The sequence below is a fragment of the Cyprinus carpio genome, chromosome A3 (assembly GCF_018340385.1).
Source record: "Cyprinus carpio isolate SPL01 chromosome A3, ASM1834038v1, whole genome shotgun sequence".
Lineage (NCBI taxonomy): Eukaryota > Metazoa > Chordata > Actinopteri > Cypriniformes > Cyprinidae > Cyprinus > Cyprinus carpio.
In genome coordinates, this window is record NC_056574.1 from 27,722,602 (window position 1) to 27,745,884 (window position 23,283).

Genomic DNA, 23,283 nt, shown 5'->3' on the forward strand with positions numbered 1-23,283 from the left:
TGGGAGCCTTGGGCACATATCCAGGCCGGGGTCTCAGGACAACGAGAGAGCCTGCCAGCCCGAATTTCAGGCATGATTTGTCAATAAAGATGGCTTGAAGATCTCCCACCCTCTTGATAGAAGTGATCGCAGTCAGGAAGGTCGTCTTCATAGAGAAGGCACAAAGTCCAACAGTCTGAAGGGCTCAAATGGATCTCTCTGTAAGGCCTGAAGGACCACCGAGAGATCCTAAGAGGGGATGAGGTGCAGCCTTGGAGGATTCAGCCTCCAGGTGCCTTTTAGGAACCTGTTAACCAGATCATGCGCCCTACCCAGAGCCTGCACCGTGACCTTTGTAGCCTGGAGGGCATAGTCGGTCGCTGAGCACAGTTCCTGCAAAAACCTCTGGGTTGGTTATTTCAATGCCCCGCCAAGTGTCAGCATTTTGCGGGTAAAAGTGTCTTGCAATCGCTCTCTTCATCTTGGGGACCTTCGTATGATGCCTCGCTGGACCCCTGTGTCCTGGCAGAAAAGGGGGCCTTCCACGATTTCGTCAGTTCCTTGTGCACCTTCAGGAAGAAAGGAACTGGGGCTGGGTGCGGTTTAGTGTCATGCTCAGCACCCAAAAAAAATCATCCAGCCGAGAATGCTCAGGACACTGTGGAGGAGTCCTCTCGAGCTTGATGCTCTTGGCTGCCAGGGCAAGCATGGCCACCATCTCAGCGTCTGCCTCAGACTGAAACGCGGCACCCGAGGGCGCCAGTTCAGTCGAGTCATCAGCTTCTGATGGTTCTAGGCTGGCCTCTAATCTAATCATTCTCTTCATGAGCCTCAAATGAGAAATTGAACTTGCCCTGAGGCAAGCTTTCAAACTCATCTGGAAGCTCAACCGGAGGACACGAAGTGTAAGAAAGACGAGAGGTATGAGTACGATTCCATTAATATTAGTATTGTCATCCATACTCTAGATTCATTATGCACATAAATACAGCATCAGCTAGAAGATTCATCTGACTCTCCCAGCAACAGGAGTAAAAACTTTCCCAAACAAGATTAACAGTTCAGTGGGATTTTGCTAAATTTTATTTTCAGAACATAAGATTAAAGCTTCCCAGGCCGATTACAAAGTCAAAGATTATCCTATTCTGCAGTGCAGATACAAAACACATTAAACTTTCTTCTATCCTGATTAAATACTCGACCCCCCACCCTCCCCCCAAAAAAAAGTATAATCCAAAAGCGACATGACCATGTGAACTCACCCCTGAGTATCTGGTAGAGAAACACCTTGATGTGATCGGTGGTGAGAGGCTGAGGTGAAACGATGACTTTATGCAGGTCACTCTGCATGAGCTCAGTGATCACGTATCTACACCACAGATCCAGTTAAGAAAACAACTGACCTGCAAAACATCTACAGCCAAAATAACAACTTCTGCTATGAGGAAAAATAAAACATGTTGAATACTATTAATGAGTGAAATACAAAAAAATGTATATCTCATGGTACATTAAAGGGGTGGTTGATTATGATTTCACTTTTTGAACTTGTATAATGTTGCTTTTAGAGCATAAACAACATCTGCAAAGTTACGACGCTCAAAGTTCAATGCAAAGGGAGATTTTTTTTTTTTTTAAAGAAATCGCTGTATAAGGACTAAAAAAAATGGCTGACAGGGACTACAACGAGCTTCTTCCTGGGTTTATGACATCACTAACCCCCAATGTTTACATAAACCCAATCCCCGAGAACAGGCAACTACCCATAATGGTAAAGGGGCGTGACATTTTCGGACAATGTGCACTCGGCGGTTAGCGAATCACAAACACACTGAGCCTGCTAACCAATCAAAGCCCATTGCATATTTCTGAGGGAGGGGCTTCATAGAACCAGAAACTCAAAAACCGTTTTGACAGCTGTTAACAGCTTTGTAGAATAATGGTAAAATATGTGAAAATAATGCATTTTTTTTTTTAAACGAAGCATGAACATGTTACACTGCACCCCATAAACACAATCAAAAAAAAAAAAAAAAAAAGCTGATCAACCACCCCTTTAAGAGTAATTTTATGGCACCAATTGCATGTGGTAAAATAGAAGTAACTAAACAGCTTCCTTGTTTGTAGAGAGAGACAGACAGACACAGGTATCTCACACACAACTGTCATCTCGATAGATCGATCGATAATTCATTCAAATAAATGCTATAATTCATTCAAATAAATGTGGTCTTACTGCACTATTTCATCTCTGTATCTGATTTGAAGCGGGCAAAATGCTAGAATTAACGAGCCGTAACTGACGAAAATAACCGTTATTTTTACACTTACGGTTAAATATTGAGCTGCAAACATCACAAACAGCTTTAAGTTGTCAATGTTGGCAAATGACCATGTAATAAGCGGGATAATCAATGGCTTGCCATGCATTAAGTGAGGGATAATGCACATCCAGCCGGTTGTTATCACAGAATAACCCCTGACAGGGTGATCAGGACCCTGATTCGAAGCAGAGGGGTCTTGTATCAGCCTGAAGGGGGTTACTCTGAGATAACAACCAGCTGGATGTACATTATCCCTAACTACATTATTCTGCTTAGTACATTAGTACATTATTCCACTTACTACACTGCTACTTGCCACATAAGTAAATAATTAGACACAAAATATTGATTTGAGTTTAAATATTGGAACACAAAGCTTCCGTGAACACAGCAGTTGCGAGCAAATGGCAAGTTCAAACTAGATGGACATTTAAGGGAAACGGTGCAGTCAAACCACTTATTACATAACATTTCACCACATAAATAATTAAATCAATAAAAGATTTGACAAAAATGTTTTAAAATCTTACCAGTTTGTTAGTTATTTTATAATCCATTACAGTGTACAAAACAATCGTAGCAAAATGGCAGCAGCTTTGTTTGTATGAAACGAGAGAGCGAGTCCGCAATACCAGGATGACATAATTAAATAATTGTACACCGCTTTGAATCGAGTTTTAATATTTTATTAGCTAAACAAATGCAAAGCTTCCACCAAGAAAAACTGTTCCTAGCAAGAGTAAAGCACCGACTGCTGTTACCGGATGAGCCTGTGTTATCAGCTTTTACGGGTTGTTATCGAGGGATAACATACCTCGGAATGTCACGACTGACCAATCAGAATCAAGTATTCCACAGAACCGTGTAATAAAGGATTTTAAATGCACGTCGCTGTGGCAACCTTACATACATACATACATACATACACACACATAAAAAAATGTTCTTAAAATTTTCCTTGAATGTTTGCATCTTACACTTCCTAACATAGTTATTGGCAAATTTACTAGCCAAAGCTAATTTTCACTTGTGTTCGGTGCTTGGCAATGTGTTAATTTTGGACCTTGGATGCAGACCAGGTCATTCACAACAAATTAATAAGTGCAAAAACATTATAGACAATATTAACGGCAACAACATAAACAAAGGTTACTGCGCACTGGCGCTTTTGTGGCCCTAACTTAACTTTCTGGATACTTCCAAATAGAATCAATAACAACAGCTAAGTCCCTCCAGAGCAGATTATTTTTGATAATGAGCAAAATATGTTTTCTGTGTAGACGGACTTACTGAAAATGCAAATTCATTCTCTGCCAGCAGGAGGTGCTTTAAAGCGGGAGAAACAGAGGTTTCCCCAATAACTGCTGTACACAAAGCAGCCAGCTTACAAGCCCTGCTTTATCATCCCATACACTTGCATTATATGGACTCATAAACATAGATTATTTTTCTGAAAAAACAAATTAAGAAATTTATACATCTTAGCCCCTGTTTACATTAGTGCGTTTTCGTGTCTACACTGCCGTTTCAGAAACGTTCTCCGTCCACACTACACAACCAAAAACGCATGTCACATGACCATTCATGCAGGTACAACAATGAGCATGATGTCATTGTTTACACGGTCATCAAGGATACGCAGAGCAAATGTGGGCAGCCATGCCTTCGTTTTCAGAAGTCTCTGTTTTGGTCCGTGTACACTGAAACGCAACCCCAGAGTTTTCAAACTAAAGCGGGGTCTGCAGCGTTTTTGAAAGTCTCCTGTTTTTGAGGGTCGAAAATGCCGGAGTAGTGTAAACCACAGGCGTAACTGTAGCAAAAGTTATGCATTTTAAAACGAAAATGCACTAGTGTAAACATAGTCTTAGACAGCATAAGTAAATGAGGAGAAAATCTGGATTTTTTAGGTGGAACATTCCTTAAATCCCCTTAGTACTAAGGCATGAATAGAATAAAATAACAATGAATAGAATAAAACAACTTGAGGTGAAATGTGAGTCTGAAGGATACATCTCCTCAAAGCAGTCGATTTGTGGAGGTTGGAGAATGTCAAGGGCAGACAGCACCTGCCAAAGCAAATTCCCATCATTACAAAAAACATGCAATCAAGTTCCAAAACTCTGAAAACACACACACTTTTTTATCTCAATCTATTCTATTCTTTCATTTTATTCCCAACTACCCACCCATCCATGCATGCATGCGTGCTTCCCTTTTCCATCTGCAAAACTTACATTGTCATGTTTAAAGAAACACAGCATCCGGAGTTCCCTGAACACACGTTTGCAGGAGACCAGGTTCTGGAAGACATTCGGCATTTTCTTCAGAGCCACCTTACGTCCATCCCGAGGGTCCGTCACAGACCTATCAATGCAAAAGGACAGCCAGAGTTTGTAATATTTAACACCACTGACCAAACTTTGGGTTTTACTATAATTTTAATTAAACTTAAACAAAAATATAAAAATATATATATAATATCATTGAAATATTTTACAATATTACTGTTCTTACAGCATTTTTAATCAAATAAATGCTGCCTTGGTGAGCATGAGAGACTTATTTCAAAAATATCTTCTAAAAATCTCACAGATCCCAAACTTTTAAACAGTAGTGTAACTACATGACAGATGGTCATCATGAGTCAGTGTACTGGGATGACAGGAGGACTTACCAGACCACTCCAAATGCACCATAACCAATGGGCCGATCAGGCTCCATTTCAGCAGGACTTGGAACCTCACTTGCTGGGTTACTGTGAGGTTGCGGGATGGCCGCCCCTCCACCTGTGCTGCCCCCGAGAGACGCGGGGTGCCTGGGAGTCCCAGCAGGTGCGTTGGGTACGGTCGGATTTGGTGTTGCACTGAGGCCCGTTGAGGTAGTGCCGGTCGTGGTGTTGACACAAAAATACTTGTGACCTAACTCTGATCCAGGGAATATGTTACCACACACTGTTGGCCGAGAGGATCCATGGAAAGCCATCCTACATCAAAACAAACACAGGAGTGGAATTGTCATTAAAGTGATTGTCCACCCAAAAATGACAATTCTGTCAGAATTTAAACACAGCTCAGTTCTCATTGATTTCTATAGTATATTTTGTCAATACAATGGAAGTTAACGGGAACCAAAACGGTTTAATTACCAACATACTTCAAAAATAAAAATACATTTGTTTTCTTTTTAAAGTCATAGAGATCTGGAGTGACATGAACGGGAGTAAATCATGACAATTTTCATTTTTGGGTGAACTATCCCTTTAAACGGATTATCTGCAGTTCAAAAGTAGTTTAATAAAACCATAAATTTCGAGACATGTACCAAACTGACTGGAAATCCCTACTAAATTTTCATGGAACACAAAATTAATAAAACAGGCATTATCCACTGAAAATCTTTTTCAAACATCCATTCATGAATCTCATTCAAACGCCATTCGACACTGTTGCTTGTCATAACCAAACTTCAGGTCTGAATATGTGGGATGTAAAATGACATTCAAAATCTGCACCGCGGTTTCCAGTGAATGATGCCTTTTATTTTTGCTTGCTCCTCACACACAGTTATCACATGACTTCAAAAGAAAAATATTAGGAAAATCAAACAAGTTGTTGAGCCCATCTTCAGTTCCTGCAGCCGCATTGCAACTAGCAGCTCACTCAAAAACATTACTAGACCAAATGCATGCCAAAGGTTTATATACTTCATTCATGTGCTCGGTCTGTGGTCTGACAGCACATTTATCTGGAATATCAGTGTGAACAGCCAGCAAAAACGTGTGCTTGCAACACGTCTGGAAAGTTTCACATCACTCTTGTTCCTCATCTTTGTTTGCAAGCTGCTCTTTCCTCTAGTCTAAAGTAATGGCCAAAAGTTTTGGCAGTGACATACATTTTGTGTTTTGCAAAGTTTGCTGCTTAAGCTGTCGTGGTGTTCATTCACATTGTTTCTAGATTATTGTGTAGAGTGGTCAGATGCATTTTAAATAATTGCTAAAAGCTTCATTGGCCAAAAAAAAATTAACTTTTCAAAAAAAAAAAAAAAAAAAAAAAACACTGTTTTTTGATCCTAACACAAAATGAGCAGCTAACATTAATTATCTAATCATATCAGCAGCGGATGTGAAAGTGTGAATGAGTACTAGTCAGGTGAAATCACTATCATACTAATCAGATTGTAAGAGCAGACTGATTGCTATAAAAGGAGGGAAGAAACGCTTCTAAATCATTGTTCTTGTTAGCAATGGTTACCTCCAAAGAAACATGTGCAGCCATCATCACAGCGCATTAAAATGGCCTCACATGCAAGGAAATTACTACAAAGAATAGTGCACCTTAAAGAACCATTAACTGGGTCATCAAGAACTTCAAGGAGAGAGGTTCGACTGCAGTGAAGAAGTCTTCAGGACGTCCTCCTCCTGAGGAGTCAGCTACAGCAGTGGTTCCCAATCCTGGTCCTGGAGAACCCCCAACACTGCATGCTTTTGGTGTCTCTCTTATCTGACACACATTTGAGGTCTTGGAGTCTGCACTAATGAGCTGAAGAGTTGAATCGGGTGTGTCTGAATAGGGAGACATCTAAAATGTGCAGTGTTGGTGGTTCTCCAGGACCAGGATTGGGAACCACTGAGCTACAGAATGGTGTCACCAGCAGTGCAGAGCTCGCTCAGGAATGGCAGCAGGTTGGTGTGAGGGCATCTGCACGCACAGTGAGGACAAGACTTTTGGACAACGGCCTGGTGTCAAGAAGGGCAGCAAAGAAGCCACTTCTCTCCAAGAAAAACGTCAAGGACCGACTGAAATTCTGCAGGAAGTACAAGGATTGGACAGCAGAAGACGGGTGCAGTTATTTCCTCTGATGAAGCTCCCTTCCGACTGCTTGTGACATCTGGAAATTTTTATTGTTCAAAGAAGAAAAAGTGAAAGCTACCATGAGTCCTGTGTTGTGCCAACAGTGAAGCATCCTGAGACCATCCATGTGTGGTGTTGCTTCTCAACCAAGGGAGTGGGCTCTCTCATAATTCTGCCCAAAATCATTGCCAGGAATAAAGAACGGTATCAAAACAACCTGCAAGAGAGACTTCTTCCACCGATCCATGAGAAATTTGGTGATCGGTGCATTAAAGCATGATGGAGCACCATGTCACAAAGCAAGAATGATGAAGTGGCTCGAAGATCATTACATTGAAATTTTGTTTCCGTGGCCAGGCAACTCCCTGGATCTCAATCCCACAGAAAACCTGTGGTCAGTCCTCAAAAGTCGAGTGGACAATCAGAAGCCCACAAATTGTGATCAACTCCGAGAACTAATAAGGCAAGAATGGATCGCCATCAGTCAGGATTTGGCCCAGAAGCTAATATCCAGCATGCCAGAGTGAACTGCAGAGGTTATGAAGAACAAGGGTCAACACTGCAAAACACAATCTATGTCCCTGGCCGTGACTGTATATATCCAAGCTAACAAGCTACCCTGCAATGAAACACAACTCGTTACAAGGCTAATATTTAAGCCCTTCCACATACCACAGCGGTCTGCCTACATGTATCTCAATCTTCTACATTTAACTTTTATAGAATTTCAAGCCAGTTAACTCTTAATAATAATGTAACTAACGCGACCTCACCAGCTGTTACCCCCGGCTAGCTAGCTAATTAATCTGCTCCGTGACCTATATATGATGTTTATATGTACAAATGATCCATTTCAGAAAGGAAAATAATAACAAAGCGAATAGAATCCAACTTATTTGCACATAGCAAATAAAACACGAGCTGTAACTCCAGACAAAGGCCGATAATGTAGGTTTGTTGGCTGCAGATGTTTGTAAAGTTAGCTTTAGCACCGCGGCTAACCTCTCGGAGCTGATGGCAGCGGCGGCGGAGCTCAGATCTTCATGACGGATGCTGGAGGATCGCGGCGCTCTCCCCGCATTTCTGCTCGCGTTGAATCCTCCTGCTGCAGCTGATTCCTAACCTGAACTGTGTCGCCGTGCTCCTCTCTCCGGTCTGGAAATCAGCTGTTGGAAGTAGCGGTAGTGAGGGAGAAGGAGGAGTTGAAAGAGGGGGATGGAGTGGAAGAAAGGAGGGATGAGTGTGTGGGGGAGGGGAGCACCGCCGGTGTAAACAATGCGAGGGACGCAGTTTCACCGCTCGCTGTCTTCTGCTAATAATACACTCACTGGGCTTCACTGGAACAGGGTACAAATGAACTAACTACAGAACCTGAAACTTTAGAAATTAAGCTTTTTATATATATATATATAATATTATTATTAATAATTTATTTTTTTAAAAGGGGGGTGGGGTGCTATAAGGTCTCATAATTTTATAACTTAAAAAATAATTGTAAAAAAATTATATATATATATATATATATATATATATATATATATATATATATATTTACAGTTCTATGCAAATTCTTAATATTTATTGTTAAAATCCTAATATGCACATTTACATTCAGCTCTTAGCAGACACTTTTATCCAAAGCGACTTACAAATGAGAACAATAGAAGCAATCAAACTAACAAAAGAGCAATAGTGTGTTAGTGCTGTGACCAGTACACATGGCAAGGTTTTTTTTTTTTTTTTTTTTTTTAATAATAATAATAAAATGAAAACAAGTAGATAGAAATACAATAGAGAACGCTGCTGTTAGAGGGTAATTTTTTATATATATAAAAAAAAAAAAAAGTAGATAGAATAGAAAGAGAGAGAGTTGTAGGGAGTCACATTTTTTATAATAAATAAAACTAGTAGGTAGAATAGAAATAGAATAGCAAGTGCTAGTGTTAGAGGGCCATGTGAGGATGGAAGAGTCATGTCTTCAGCTGTTTCTTGAAGATGGCTAAAGAGCCGCTCGCTTCGAGTTGGGCAGGTCATTCCACTAGCAGGGAACAGTTAAGGTAAAAGTCCATAAAAGTGATTATATAAATATTACTATATTATATTAATTATATTATATATATGAATTATATAAATATTATTTTATGTACCATATTTATTAATATCTCCACCAATTAGGCTTTTCCCCCCATAACTGTAAATTGTAAAAATATTTGTCATGCCAATAAACCACCGTGAAACTAAAAACTGAAGCTATGTATCAGAAATATTATGACCTATGATATTGCTAGTCTGAAAGAAAGGTCAAGACGTCTGAAGTGGGACAGGCATTTGACGTGTTTAAAACATGCTATGTTAATGTCATATTTTTAATGCAACACATTTAATAGTTAAATGCACTTAAGATAAAAAAAAAAAAAAAACATTTTAAAATATTTTAATTTAAATAAAATTGTGAAATATGTAATGTTACACCATTAAGTACTATATTCACAGAAAAGTTTCATCACTGTTTTTCAAAAGAATCACTTTTTAATTTCTAACACTATAGCAACTGTGTGTAATGTATCAAATCAATTGCAGAAAAGCACCAGGTAACTTACACTTACACATAATATCCCATAAAAGCAAGTGAGACTGCAATGGACCCTTTTCCACATTTCTGGGTTTCTCAGCAGCGGAAGTCATCATAGTTGGGTAAACTTCTATAGCGGTGAATGGGAGACTACCACAAATATATTTTTTTGCATTCCCATTTGCTCAAATAGCAAAAGAAAAACTCCACTATAGTGTTCTCATGACTTTCAAAAAAAAGGAAATAAATTGACAGAGACTGATAACGGCAATCAAAAGAGAGAACGAGGTCAAATTCACCATCCCTCCCACAGACGCTGTATTAGAAACACCCTCGCATTAGCAGTAACTAGTTTTTCGAAATTTGATGCAAAGGTGAAATAATACAAAGTATAGTCTTATAAATGTACATACACTTAAAAAAAAAAAAAATGATAATATAAAAATTTTTGGAGGATTTTTGATGCTGATGACCATTGAAATGTCTTGTGAAAAGGGTCCATTAGTTAAATTCAGTATAATTAGGTGCATGTTCATAATACAGAGATTATTTAGGATAAGAGCAAAGCGACACCAACACATATTGGCGTTAAACAAGCATCAACACAAATTGAACTAGAAACATAGGTTACAGATCGTATGCAACATTATTACATCTGTTTAACATCTTTAGTTAAAAAAAAGAGATCAAGATAAATGAGAAAAATATCAAAGGAGGCATTGAACAGTTGATGCTTTTTTAGTACTTATGTATACTACATACATTACAAATATAAATACTTTGTCCTTGTGACCATGTTTAAACCCTTTTACAATCCTTTGCAGGGATTAATGAGAGGAAATGGCACTATATTTCATCCCCTCAAATGTCCAAGTTCTGTGGAGGTGTCATTTATGTCAAGATCATTTATGATGGACTGATCTCTTACAACAGAGTAAATTCATTTATAAACGTATCTCTTCTAGACTTTAAGATCATGTAGATATGAGCCATTATTATTTAAGGAAAGGATGGGAGGCATAATGTGTCAATTCCTCTCTGTGTTCTACATTCCTCAACACTGGATTTTTTTTTAAATAATGAACTGGGACAGCACATAATAACAGCCTACATTTAAAACCAGTGATCTCTCCAATGGGACTTTGCAAGGAAATGTACTGACACCCAAACCAGTCATTCATCAGACCTTCCTGGGCTCTTCTTCTAAACCCTTTCTGTCTGTATTTATCAGACCGGATCAAAGCAATCCAGTGAGACTTGCTGCTCTGCCTGCACATAAAATTTGTGCGTGTGAAACAGGGTGATGTTTCTTGAGTTCATTCAAAAGTCACACTTATTTTGAGGAGAGTCGTTCAGTTCTTGCTCAGTCCCAGCAAGATTTGAGGTGGATGAGAAGGGTGGGGTAATGAGTAGGTTTCCATGTGTTGGCATTTCCATGGCTGCCTGGAGTGAGAAAAAAATTGTTTGGTTTGATTGGTAATGTTATTTTGCATACACACAAACAAACTGCATCTAAAATATGGACAATACTATTACAAAAATATATATTATTACTTAAAAATAGGACTGGGTAATGTTGATGAAAAGACCAATATAGCAACAATAAATACATTTAACATTTAGGTATTTGCTCTGCGGTGGCTTAACGTTTTTTACATGTTTGTTTAAAAGATTTTTTGTTTTTTTAAACCATGAACATTGTTATCAAGTAGATTTAGAATAGTGAACGCAAAAAGTAAAATACTGGTAAGAAATCAAGAGCATGTTTTTACAGTTTCTCAATGAAAGATACAAAAAATGTTTTTTAATAATTCTTAATTAAATGAAACAATAAAATAAAACATAGATTGAACAGTTATATTTACCTATACCACATTTTTTATATATATTGTTTTTTCTTAAAACATTTTAAGGTACTATACCATTTAAAAATTTGGGGTCAGTAAGTTTTTTTTTCTTTTCTGGAAGGAATGAATACTTTTATTCAGCAAGGATGCATTAAGTTTAACAAAAGTGACAGTAAAGACATTAATAATGTAACAAGAGATTTCTAATCCAAATAAATGCAGTTTTTTTGACCTGTCAAATCACCAAAAATCCTGAAAGAAATTACGCATCACGGATTCCACAAAAATATTTTCAAACATTGATAATAATAACAAACATCACAAGAATAAATGACATTTTATTTTAAAAATAAAATCCTTTTTTTTTTAAGAAAAAAGTATTTTTAATTGTAGTAATATTTCACATTATAACGGTTTTTACTGTATTTTTGTTCAAATAAATGCATCCTTAGTTAACATAAGTCACTTCTTTCAAAAACATTCAAAAATTTTACAAACTCCAAGTAACAGACGAAATTCACAGAAATGAAAGTAAGCCAGTAGATGGCCAAATTAAAATTGCATTAAAATCTCGGTGACTTTCAATTCTGTGGCAGCAAAATCATCATAAATATGTTGTGAGTATCTTATATATACACTGTTCTGCTTCTTTGCTCACCTGTCCAGGTTAGGCCCATCCTCTTAGATTTGTCTCCCCTCCCACCCATTAACCCCTGCTTCTTCCATCCGCCCTCCCTCCTCATGCTGTGCTGTTGGCTAGCTGTGGCTCTGAGGAGCAATGCTGGAGCAGTCAGTCACCAGCAGCCCAACTGTGACTGGAGGGCTGGAAACAGGAGTGGCTATGCCCACTGTCGCCACCGAACTGCTGCTGCTGCTGATGGGGCAAGGAACGCTGGGGTCCGTCTGGTTGTCGTGCGTGGCCATGTGACCCTGAAGCTGTGTGGGTGTCTTACAGTGTACCCCACACAGCTGGCATAACAGCACCCCACCTGGGCCTGAGCCACGGCCGACCCCACTCTCCTTCCACTCCTGCCCATGATGCTTCTGAGCATGGACTCGCAGGTATGTCAGTGTGGTGAAACCTATGAGGAAAAAGAGTGATTTTTATGAGAATTGTAATGGTTGTCTCTTGTCACTTTCCTAGTGCTGTAAATTACATGGAACCTTCTAACTTGGTAAATTTAAAACTGAACACCAAGTCCCCATGATAAAATCCCATGATAGAGTATTAAGTTAATGAGTCTTTTGACGTTATTTTAACACAAGTCATTTGGGACTACAGTGGTTGCACAGTACGTTTTTGATTCACTAAAAAGAATCAGCTCATTAGAATCATTTGTTTGTAAACGGAAATTATGCTAAAAGGTGATTCATAGCAATATTTCTTTCACCTTTATTCAGTGATGGTGCTCAGTCTACAGAGCCGTGGTTGAAGATATTATATATTAAATGATTCATTAATGTAAAAAGTCAACATGTCTTTTCTGAGATGTCACTGGCTGCATGCACAGTCAGAATAATCCAATTCTCATTTTTCAGATTTAGTCATTTAAAGAGACTCACTAAAATGACCGGTTTGATCAAAAGAATTCTAGCAAATTATTATAGTTAAACATACACATTTACAATTCATATTCTCAATAAAGACATTTAAAAAAGGGTGTTAGAATATGAAAGGAATAGCTACGCTTTTCAAACCCCAAATGAAATAATCCATGATACTCACTGCGGTTGCAGAGGTGACAGACGTGATGCTGTGATTGGTTATGCACCCTCATGTGATCTGTGATGTAAGCAGGGGAGAGAAGTTTGCCACAGATGTGGCAGGGAACCTTGTCCTCGTGTCGGATCATATGAGCTCGTAACCGGTCTTTAGTAGCGAACGCGGATTCGCATGTCTGCACAAACAAACAACACGGTTCATCAAACACATTCTTCATTCTCTCTGGTATTCCAGCTCTATCCCGATCTGCCTTCATCACTCACATCATGACTCATCCTCGTCTCACACACTGCCAGACACATACGGCTGCAGCCCACACACACATACATCATCACAGATATAATCAGAAAAGCACACGAAAGAACACGTAATTCACTGTAATAAAGTTTTAGCTAAGAGCCAAAAACACAATGCAGGATGATTAAAAAGAATATTTAGGACTATATAACAAATTTTAGCTCAAATGTTGTTGACTATCATAGAAAATAATATTCATATATGTTCAAAGCTCTAGGGTTGGTAAGATTTTGAAGGAAGTTTATTATGCTTATAAAGGTGGCATTTAAAAAAAAAAAAAAAAAAAATCCAGTAAAAATAGTAAGTATACTATTTAAAATAATGGTTTATTTTAATATATTCGAAAATGTTATTTATTCTTGTGATCAAATCTGAATTTTCAGCATCATTACTCCAGTCTTCAGTGTCACGTGATCCTTCAGAAATCATTCTAATATGCTGACTGATGTTCAAGAAAGATTTATTATTATTATTATTATTATTCTGTGATCAATAGGAAGCTAATGTATCCGTGCTGAATAAAAGTAAAAAAAAAAAAAATAACCGAAAATATTACAAATTAATTAAAACTATAGTTTTAATTAATAGTTTTACTATAGTTTTACTATAGTAAAAGCATTACAATTCCAAAATGTTTTTTCCAAGAAAGACTGCAATTTTTAAGCATGTATATTTGCTAAAGTACAATTTCTATCAGATGGCCACAAAGCTACAAAAAATGGATCAAGAGTAAAAATACTACAAGTTCGCTCTTTTTTTGTGGTCTTTAAAGCATTTACATGCATTTTTCATACATGCATGAGCTTTTGTTTTTACATTTTAAGGGACAAGGTCAAATTATTTCCAATGGCAACCAATGACATCACACAGAGCATGCAGAATGATAAATAGTATGAGAAAGAAAACTGGGGAGAGGAGACAGAGAGACTAGAAGAGTAGGATTACCGGACATTTGAAGGGTCTCTCTGTGGAGTGCACCTGTCGCACATGACTGTTAAGATGGTCAGGCCTGGAGGAGACAGAGAGAGGGCTCAACCAACGAATACAATACGTACAAGATCACAATAATTAGCAGGGGCCATTGTGCATTTGTGTTTTTGCTGCACACCATCTCTATGTGAACTAGAGGAGAGTCAACAGAGATCTGCCTCTGTCTGTAGCATCATGGTTCCTTTAAAACAGCAGGACATGGATTCTACAGTTGTTTTAATTAATTAATAACTTTACTATATATATATATATATATATATATATATATATATATATATATATATATATATATATATATATATACAGTACAGGTCAAAAGTTTGGCAACATTACTATTTTTAATGTTTTTGAAAGAAGTCTCTTCTGCTCATCAAGCCTGCATTTAAAAAACAGTAATATTGTGAAATATTATTACAACTTAAAATAATAGTTTTCTATTTGAATATACTTTTAAAAGAATAATTTTATTCCTGTGATGCAAAGCTGAATTTTCAGCATCATTACTCCAGCCTTCAGTGTCACATGTAACATCCAGTCTATCACATGATCATTTAGAAATCATTCTAATATTCTGATTTATTATGAGTGTTGGAAACAGTTCTGCTGTCTAATATATTTGATGAATAAAAGGTTAAAAAGAAATGCATTTATTCAAAATAAAAAAAAATCTAATAATATATATTCTAATAATATATTTTCTTTACTGTCACTTTTTATCAATTTAACACATCCTTGCTGAATAAAAGTATTGATTTTATTTAAAAAAGAAAGAAAAAAAATTACTGACCCCAAATTACTGACCAGTAGTGTATATTGTTATTACAAAATATTTATATTTTAAAAAACATTGCTTCTTCTTTTTTTTTTTTTCTTACTTTTTATTCATCAAAGTATCCTAAAAAAAGTATCACATGATCTGAAAAAATATTAAGCAGCAGAACTGTTTATATATATATAAACGAATCATCATATTAGAATGATTTCTAAAGGATCATGTGATAATGATCCTAAAAATTCAGCTTTGCATCACAGAAATAAATGATAATTTAAAGTATAATAAATTTAAAAACAATTATTTTAAATTGTAATAATATATCACAATATAACATTTTTTTTTTCTGTATTTTTGATCAAATAAATGCAGGCTTGAAGAGCAGAAGAAACTTCTTTCAAAAACGTTAAAAAATAGTAATGTTTCCAAACTTTTGACCTGTACTGTATATATATATATATATATATATATATATATATATATTTGATCAATTTAATGCATAAAAAACTATATATATATATATATATATACACACAGACACACACACTGTTACTGTTACTTTTTGATCAATTTAATGCATAAAAAACTGCATATTTTGATATTTATGTATTACTGCCTCATGAGCCCAAAAATATTTTTTACTACTAGCTTGACTGGACTGAATATGGATGTAGATGTGTCTAAATATATGACATAGATAGATAAATACAGACAGAAGGTCACTTATTCCTCATCTAACCCATTTTCAGTCTCAACTTAGTAATTAGGGCATCTCTCCATAGCTTTCAGTAAAATGACAACATTCGGTCCTCCAGCACTGTCAGAAATACAGTATAATGCTCACTGTTGAAACCTGCTGTGAACTGGCCCGATAAACAGTTTGTTCTTGTTTATACCAAGCGTGCATGTGTTCATAGAAATCATTAAAAATTAATGTACTCAATCTCAGCATATTCATGGATAAAGTATGTTTATGCAACTTTTTTTTTTGTGTGTGTGTGTGTGTGTGTGTGTGTGTGTGTACAGGTGTGCAAAGGTCTATCTCTTACCGTGAGAAGCCCTTGGCGCAGTGCGGACACACATATGGTTTCTCCACTCCTCCCTGGTGTGACCGAACATGATAACTCATCCGATCCTTTCTCTTAAACCGCTGCTGGCAGATTGGACAGGAGTACGGCTTCTCATCCGAATGGGACAACCGATGCCGGTTAAGATGGTACACGTCCCTGAATGCCTTCCCGCATGCCTCACAAGCATGGTTCTTCCTGACTGGATTGGGGTTAGGGTTGGGAGTTGGATTGATGGGTAATGGGTTTGTTATTGGGATAGATATTTGGATCGGGGTGGGATTGCTTAGGTTATCATTGATGTTGGTATTTGGTGCAGCCTGAAAAACAATACAACAGAATTTCAGATTTTATGACCTTGAACAGTTTTTTCGTGGTTAGAGCCACAAACACAGCAAATCTTTCTGTGTCTTCTGGGTAAAACGTGTTTATCGTTTGCTGACCTACTAACCAACTGACTGTAAGTGTTCAACAAATGAGGTGAGAGCAGGTATGAGACCATGTAACACAACCGTTAGCCTGATTTTTGTAGAGTCTTGGGAATTGGACGGTTTGAAACCGACTCCAACTACTATATCATTTAACCGTAAAGGCTGGTTTTTAAGATCCGAACAGATTTTAAAACAATAGGCAATAGCTAAGGATCTCACCCTACCAGACATTCAAGTCATTACAAACACAACAAACTCAGAAAAACATGCACCTCATTGCTAGGAGATTACATTAAAAATTTAAACAATGTGTTCCAAAAATATCAAACATGGTTGATATTCTCCAGCTGGATGGAATCAAAGTCCGAAAATTAAAAATTGGACTGTGTGCCCATCATAAACTACACGGCTTTCTGTGAAAAGACTCAACTCCTACTCCCTAAATTCTGCAGACCGGCTCAGAATTATGCCAACTAGTGCTGACTGCTTCAGACTGTAAATCAAGGGGAAAATCTGGGCAAAATTCATATTATGTATTGCAGCCTTTAGCTACTGTAATATTTTTAGGAAATATCAATAATAATCACAAATGTTCCAAACCAGATATCAAGCTTTTTTTAAATCTGGAACCCTTTTAACCAATCTGGCAGTGTTTTTATTATTATTATTATTTTATAATTAATTTAAAAGTAATATATAAAAAAATAAAATAATCTATATATGTTTTCCTATGATATACACACACACACACACACACACACACATATATATATATATATATATATATCAACCTTTTTTGATGGTTAAGCACCTCCTTTCAAATGGACATTTGTGTGTGTGTTTTGTGTATATATATATATATATATATATATATATATATATACATAAATATAAAAATACACATACATACACACACACACACAGTATATACAATACCACAGACACACACACATTTTTTGTTTGTTTAATTTAAAACCATATTTTGAACCCCATTTATGAAAAGTGAGTGACGTTACGTAAAGAGAGTAAATATGAGATAAACGGCATTAGTAGAAAAATCAAAGCAAGAAAAAGGGACGTGCAGCAAAGGTATGCAAAGTATTAACCAAAGACACAAACCAACCGGACCTGAACCATTGTCCCAGTAACCACCACTGCAGTTGGGAGGGGCTGGTTCACTGTCATGGCGACTGTTGCCGGGGAGATAGAGACAGCCACCGTCTCCACCTGCTGATTGCTGATTGGGGAAGGCTGGGCCATGGGGTTGACTGCTGTGGGTATGGAGGCAGGTATAGACAGCTGGAGGAGAGAAAGGGGGATGGTCTGCCTCTCCACTCCTGCTCCAGCCTTTGCTCTGTCAATTTTCTCTCTAGCGGCTCTGTCCTTCATCTTCACACCAGTGTGGACAGACTGGTGACGCCGCAGGTTGTAACTGTTCTTAAACTGCTTATTACATATGGAGCAGATGTGTGCAGGTCGGGCTGGTCGAGTGACTGGCTTCACTGGGAAAGAGAAAAAGAGAGAGATGGTTATAGGACACTGTAATTGTTCATATACTGATGTACGCTATTTGTCTCAAACAAACACCTAGACTTGAGAAACACTATGCTGTATTAAATAATTCTAGAAAGTTTTGACTTAAATGCTTGAAAGCAGTAATTATGATGAGATGTGAAATCACGTGGGAAATGTCATGTTTCTTTCTCTTTTTTCCACTTACTGGCAAAAACAGGAAACTTTTTAGCACTATTGCATCACAATAATGTGCAAAAAATGCACATTAGCTATGAAATTGAAGCTTTATCTGTGTGTTCTCTTACCATTAGAGAACTGTCTAGCATGTTTTATTGCTATTCTCATCAGGACTACATGAAATGCATAAAAAGGGGCAATTTGCATTGGCTCCGAAAGTATTTTTACCCCAGGGATTTGAATTAGATTCTTCAGTACAGACCTCTAAGCAGCTCCAACATTTTTTTACATTCAGTTTTAGTTTAGTAATTTTAGCATGTCAACTTAAACTTATTTTAGTTAGCTGCCAAGGTAACTTTTAAAATTTTCTTTAAAGGTTTTTAATTTAAAGTTCAGTATTAAATAAGGCAACATTTCTTGCATTTTTCTAAGTTTTATTTTATTTTATTTATTTATTTTTCCAAAAAGAGTTTTTAATAGTTTTAGTTAACAATAACAGTTTTTAATAGTTTTAGTTAACAATAACAGCACTGGTTCATTCAGGGGATACTCCACCCCAAAATTAAAGTTTGGTCATTAATCACTTACCCCCATGTTTAGATACAATTTAAGATATTTTGGATGAAAACCAGGAGGCCTGTGACTGTCCCATAGACTGCCAAATAAATAACAGTGTCAAGGTCCATAAAAGGTATGAAAGTCGTCGTCAGAATACTCCATCTGCCATCAGACATGCAATCTGAGTTATATGAAGCGACGGGAACACTTTTTGTAAGCGAAGAAAACAAAAATAACGACTTTATTCAATAATTCCTTCGTCAACAATCTCCTCTGTGTCTCTCCATATCACCGTATGCTGTGTATGCTCTTCTGTATCATCCGAGCCACAAGGATGCGCATCCTTGTGGCGTGGAAGAGCATACACTAGTGGTGGAAATTTTGATTCTTTCAAGAGATTTGTTCATTTTCAGTTTATTCGCCAAAATGATTCGTTCAGATTCGTTCACTGACCGAACGTTTTCACTTGTTACAAAAACTGATTTGGCTTTATTAAAATGTGTGCATAATCGCATTAAAGGAGCATTGCGTAGGTTCTGAAATTTCTAACAGTTACTGACACCAGTGGCCGTAAGAGGAAATGCAGCCAGTCTCATGCTCATTCTCAGTAGGCACGCTCTCTCTTTTTGCCACATTAGATACGTTTTTTTTTTTTTTTTTTTACTTACGAGGAGTGTCCGTGGGTGTCTGAATTGTGCTGCCGGAGGCTGGTCGCTTCTTTCCATCCACAGAGTCCATTTGAAAACACTATTGCCGCTGCTTACTATAATGGCTGGCGTGCCGTACGGTTTGTAAGCCCAAGTAGACGAGAATGCGCATGACGTCACATTTTTGTGAATTTTCGAGCCAATTCGGGCCCGACTCCTCCACACACAATTGAGCCTACAGGCTGATAGAGGCAACCGTGGTGGACAGTCGAGGTGTCATTCTTTTTTTTTACATCATGGTTGGCTCATACATGTACAAATGAAAACTCTATCTTAAAGATTTTTTTAAGTAAAAACCTCCACATAGCTCCTTTAAATAAATAGTCTAAATAAGCTGTTCAGATGAACAAAGCACGAGGTTTTCTTGCATAATTAACATTTTAATTGTTTGGTCAGACAGTTCATATATAATATATTCACATTAATAAATCGGGGATTAAACGTGGAGTTATGTTCTGTATGCTAAATATGAAAACAAGTGTATGTGCACAGTTACTATAACTGTGCTTTGTATCTGCTGATTGCTGATCGAGATTGACATGCTAAATGGCCAACTGACCCGGTATACTCTCATTCATTTTGTTCACGAACGAGATAGGCTACCAGTTCATTTAATTCACAAACGAGATGTATCAATTCATTCAACTCGTTCACGAACCACATATGTACCAGTTCAGTCATTTTGTTCACAGCGAGAAAATCTCTCGATCTCGTTCAGACTCAAACGAATCTCGTTCAGTGAAGGGTATGAAGGGCGCATTCGTTCACTACATTCAACAAATCACATGCTCCATCACATCTCATACTCAAAGGCTATTGGCTCGAGGTTTATTCATTCTTTGACAGGATGAAATAGTCCACAGAGCTACCCGGTTCACCGAGCTGCGCATGCACTGCTAATAGCGCCGCGTTGCTGTGGAGGGAGGAATTTCAGTGAATGAGAAATATGAGTCAATGGATTACGTGAATGATTCGTTCTCCTAAAAGATTCGTTCAAAAATAACGATTCGTTCAGGAAGGAAACATCACTAGCATACACAGCATACAGTGATATGAAGAGACACAGAGGAGACTGTTGACAAAGGAATTGCTGAATAAAGTCGTTATTTTAGTTTTCTTCTCTTACAAAAAGTGTTCCTGTCGGATCATATAACCCATATTGCACGTCTGATGGCAGATGGAGTATTCTGACGACGACTTTCATACCTTTTATGGACCTTGACACTGTTATTTACTTGGCAGTCTATGGGACAGTCACAAACCTCCAGGTTTTTATCCAAAATATCTTAAATTGTGTTCCGAAGACGAACGGAGCTATAATGGATTTGGAACGACATGGGGGTGAGTGATTAATGACTAAATTTTCATTTTGGGGTGGAGAATCCCTTTAACCCTATTTCTGTTTCCATGGTAACAGCAACTTCTCTGAATGGTGAATCTCTCTTCACGTATTGTGGGTAGTGTTGTTTTCTGACAATTAGGTAGGATCACTAAAATACATTAGTTTACAGAGAAAATTAATTACATCTTGACTTCTGGAACCCTGAACTTACAACTAACACTGTGATCCCGTCCATGAGCTCAACTTGTAAATATGACCATTCCAACATGATTTGAGGGCAACAACAGAAGGGAGAAAACATGCAGGCTTCCTAAATGATATTCCAACTTCATGCAAATAACTGGCTCATTAACATCTTCACTTATTTACATCGCTCTCCAGCCACCAATGCCACAACTTACAAACAGCCTAACCTCGGTTCTCGCTCCAGTCCCCAGTCAACTCCCTTCCCACCCTCGTGTTTTGCCCCTCCCTCACCCGGTACGGGCTCCTCGCTCAGTGCAGCTGTGTCCACCGTGGATGGGGGCGGGGCTATGTGCTCAGGGGGCGTGTCCTGAGCGGCATCCGTGAGCTCCGGTAGAAGATCTGATTGGAGGGTCGCGTCAGTTTGGGACTGTGAAGGCGGAGTCTGTGGTGAGAAGGGGCAAAATCAGATTTTAAACATTCTTTTGCCTTAACTTATGAATGAAAGTACACCGGTGCCATTATATACAAATGCTAGCGATTATGACATGAATTTAAAGCAAACAACAAAAGAGCTATCAGGTTTAGCACGCATAATTATTTTCTTACCTGAAAGAGGAAACTGCTCCAAGCTGCATCCATCATGAAGTGCAGAACAGTACAGACGCCGTTTTAAAACAAACTATGCGAAAGAACGTCTCCTTCCACTGTGCTATCAAATGTATTTATTAAACTGTAAATCCACCAAATATAAAATTACATGTTCGTGAAATTTAAAAAGTGAAAGAATGCATATTACACTGACACTGATAAATATATTTTACCTTATTTCTAAAGAGTAAAAAATGAGATATAATGAGAGTTGTCAGTCACAGTATGTTATTAACGTCGCATTGTCACATAACAGTGGCCTATAATGCTTAAAAATATAATCTAAAATTAATTTCTGCATTTAATGTTTTCTTATTAATCAGACCGCTGTGTGATAATTCATGCAAAAAATAATCGAATTAAAATGGCAGTTTAATGTTTCATTTGCTCTCAGCGGTCGCATGGCGTGGTTAAAAATAAAAATGCCACCAATTTTATTATAAGATTCTTCATCCAGGCCCCGAGCGGCATCTGCGCGAGCCTCGGCGTTGCGTTAAATCTCATTCGCGTCTGGCGAGCGCTTCACCGGTCGTCGTCCACGGCTCCGCCTCGGCATTTCAATCGAGAGGATGACATTTTTTTCCTTTTTTTCCTGCAATACTCTCACCCTCCCACCCTCGCTCTTTCTTCCTTTTCTTTTTTTATCCCGTCTTCTCTGCCCCGCTATCTCTCCCCCACCGCCGTGTCCCCCTTGTTTTAAAGGGATAGTATATTTTGAGTGAACACCCCCTCTGTGTCTTCGTCCCCTCCTCCACGCGATGTTCTCGAGCGCGGTGTCGTCCTCTCGCGCCCCTCCGGCGCTTGAGTTCGGCCGACGCAAATTACAGCATAAACGTCGAGATCAGTTAAAAGAAACCATCCGCGCGTTCTTCTCTAAAAACCGGCTCTACAGCACAGAGATTCTCGGCGGTAGAAAACTGGATGTTCGTATGGGGGAAAAAATGTCGCAGGTCCTTAAAGGTAAAGACGCACGCAGACGCAGCTGCGGTAAATAATAAGCGGCTCCAGATCACTGCCGATAATAATTGCACGCGCCCAATGGGATTAAACACATATATCAGACTCACGCCCAACTAACACTTTTATGAGCTCCCAGACCGTTCCCAGAACAGAATAGAACTCTCGTGCATTTTTAAAGGAAATGGAACGTTTGTTTTAGGCTGTGCGTGTTGGTTCAGAGAACGTTGCTTTAACGTTCACTTAACTTCTCTATAACATTACGCCAGCAGCATAAGACCTTCCGTCGCTTTCATTCATTGTTTAATTAGATGTTAAAATAAACCAAGAACATTATCACA

At 37.9% G+C, this 23,283-nt stretch overlaps 2 protein-coding genes across 2 annotated transcripts in view; both read right to left on the minus strand.

Annotated features, from left to right (window-relative positions):
- LOC109110358 (serine/threonine-protein kinase NLK2-like) overlaps nucleotides 1-8,452 on the minus strand; it is a 19,091-nt gene extending 10,639 nt beyond the window's left edge. Inside the window, 5 exon segments of the mRNA XM_019123415.2 lie at nucleotides 1,242-1,348; nucleotides 4,314-4,369; nucleotides 4,538-4,667; nucleotides 4,978-5,286; nucleotides 8,156-8,452. Coding sequence (XP_018978960.2) covers nucleotides 1,242-1,348; nucleotides 4,314-4,369; nucleotides 4,538-4,667; nucleotides 4,978-5,285 — 601 coding nt within the window. The 5' untranslated portion in view covers nucleotide 5,286; nucleotides 8,156-8,452.
- Nucleotides 8,453-9,656: 1,204 nt separating this feature from the next.
- LOC109110700 (myc-associated zinc finger protein-like) lies at nucleotides 9,657-23,198 on the minus strand. Its single transcript, XM_042727771.1, has 8 exons — nucleotides 21,944-23,198; nucleotides 21,629-21,779; nucleotides 17,981-18,354; nucleotides 16,404-16,741; nucleotides 14,538-14,601; nucleotides 13,299-13,470; nucleotides 12,231-12,654; nucleotides 9,657-11,168 (listed from the first exon to the last, which is right to left on the minus strand). Exons 1-7 carry the CDS (start codon nucleotides 21,977-21,979, stop codon nucleotides 12,329-12,331), a joined length of 1,461 nt encoding a protein of 486 aa, XP_042583705.1. The 5' UTR covers nucleotides 21,980-23,198; the 3' UTR covers nucleotides 9,657-11,168; nucleotides 12,231-12,328.
- Nucleotides 23,199-23,283: the final 85 nt, after the last annotated feature.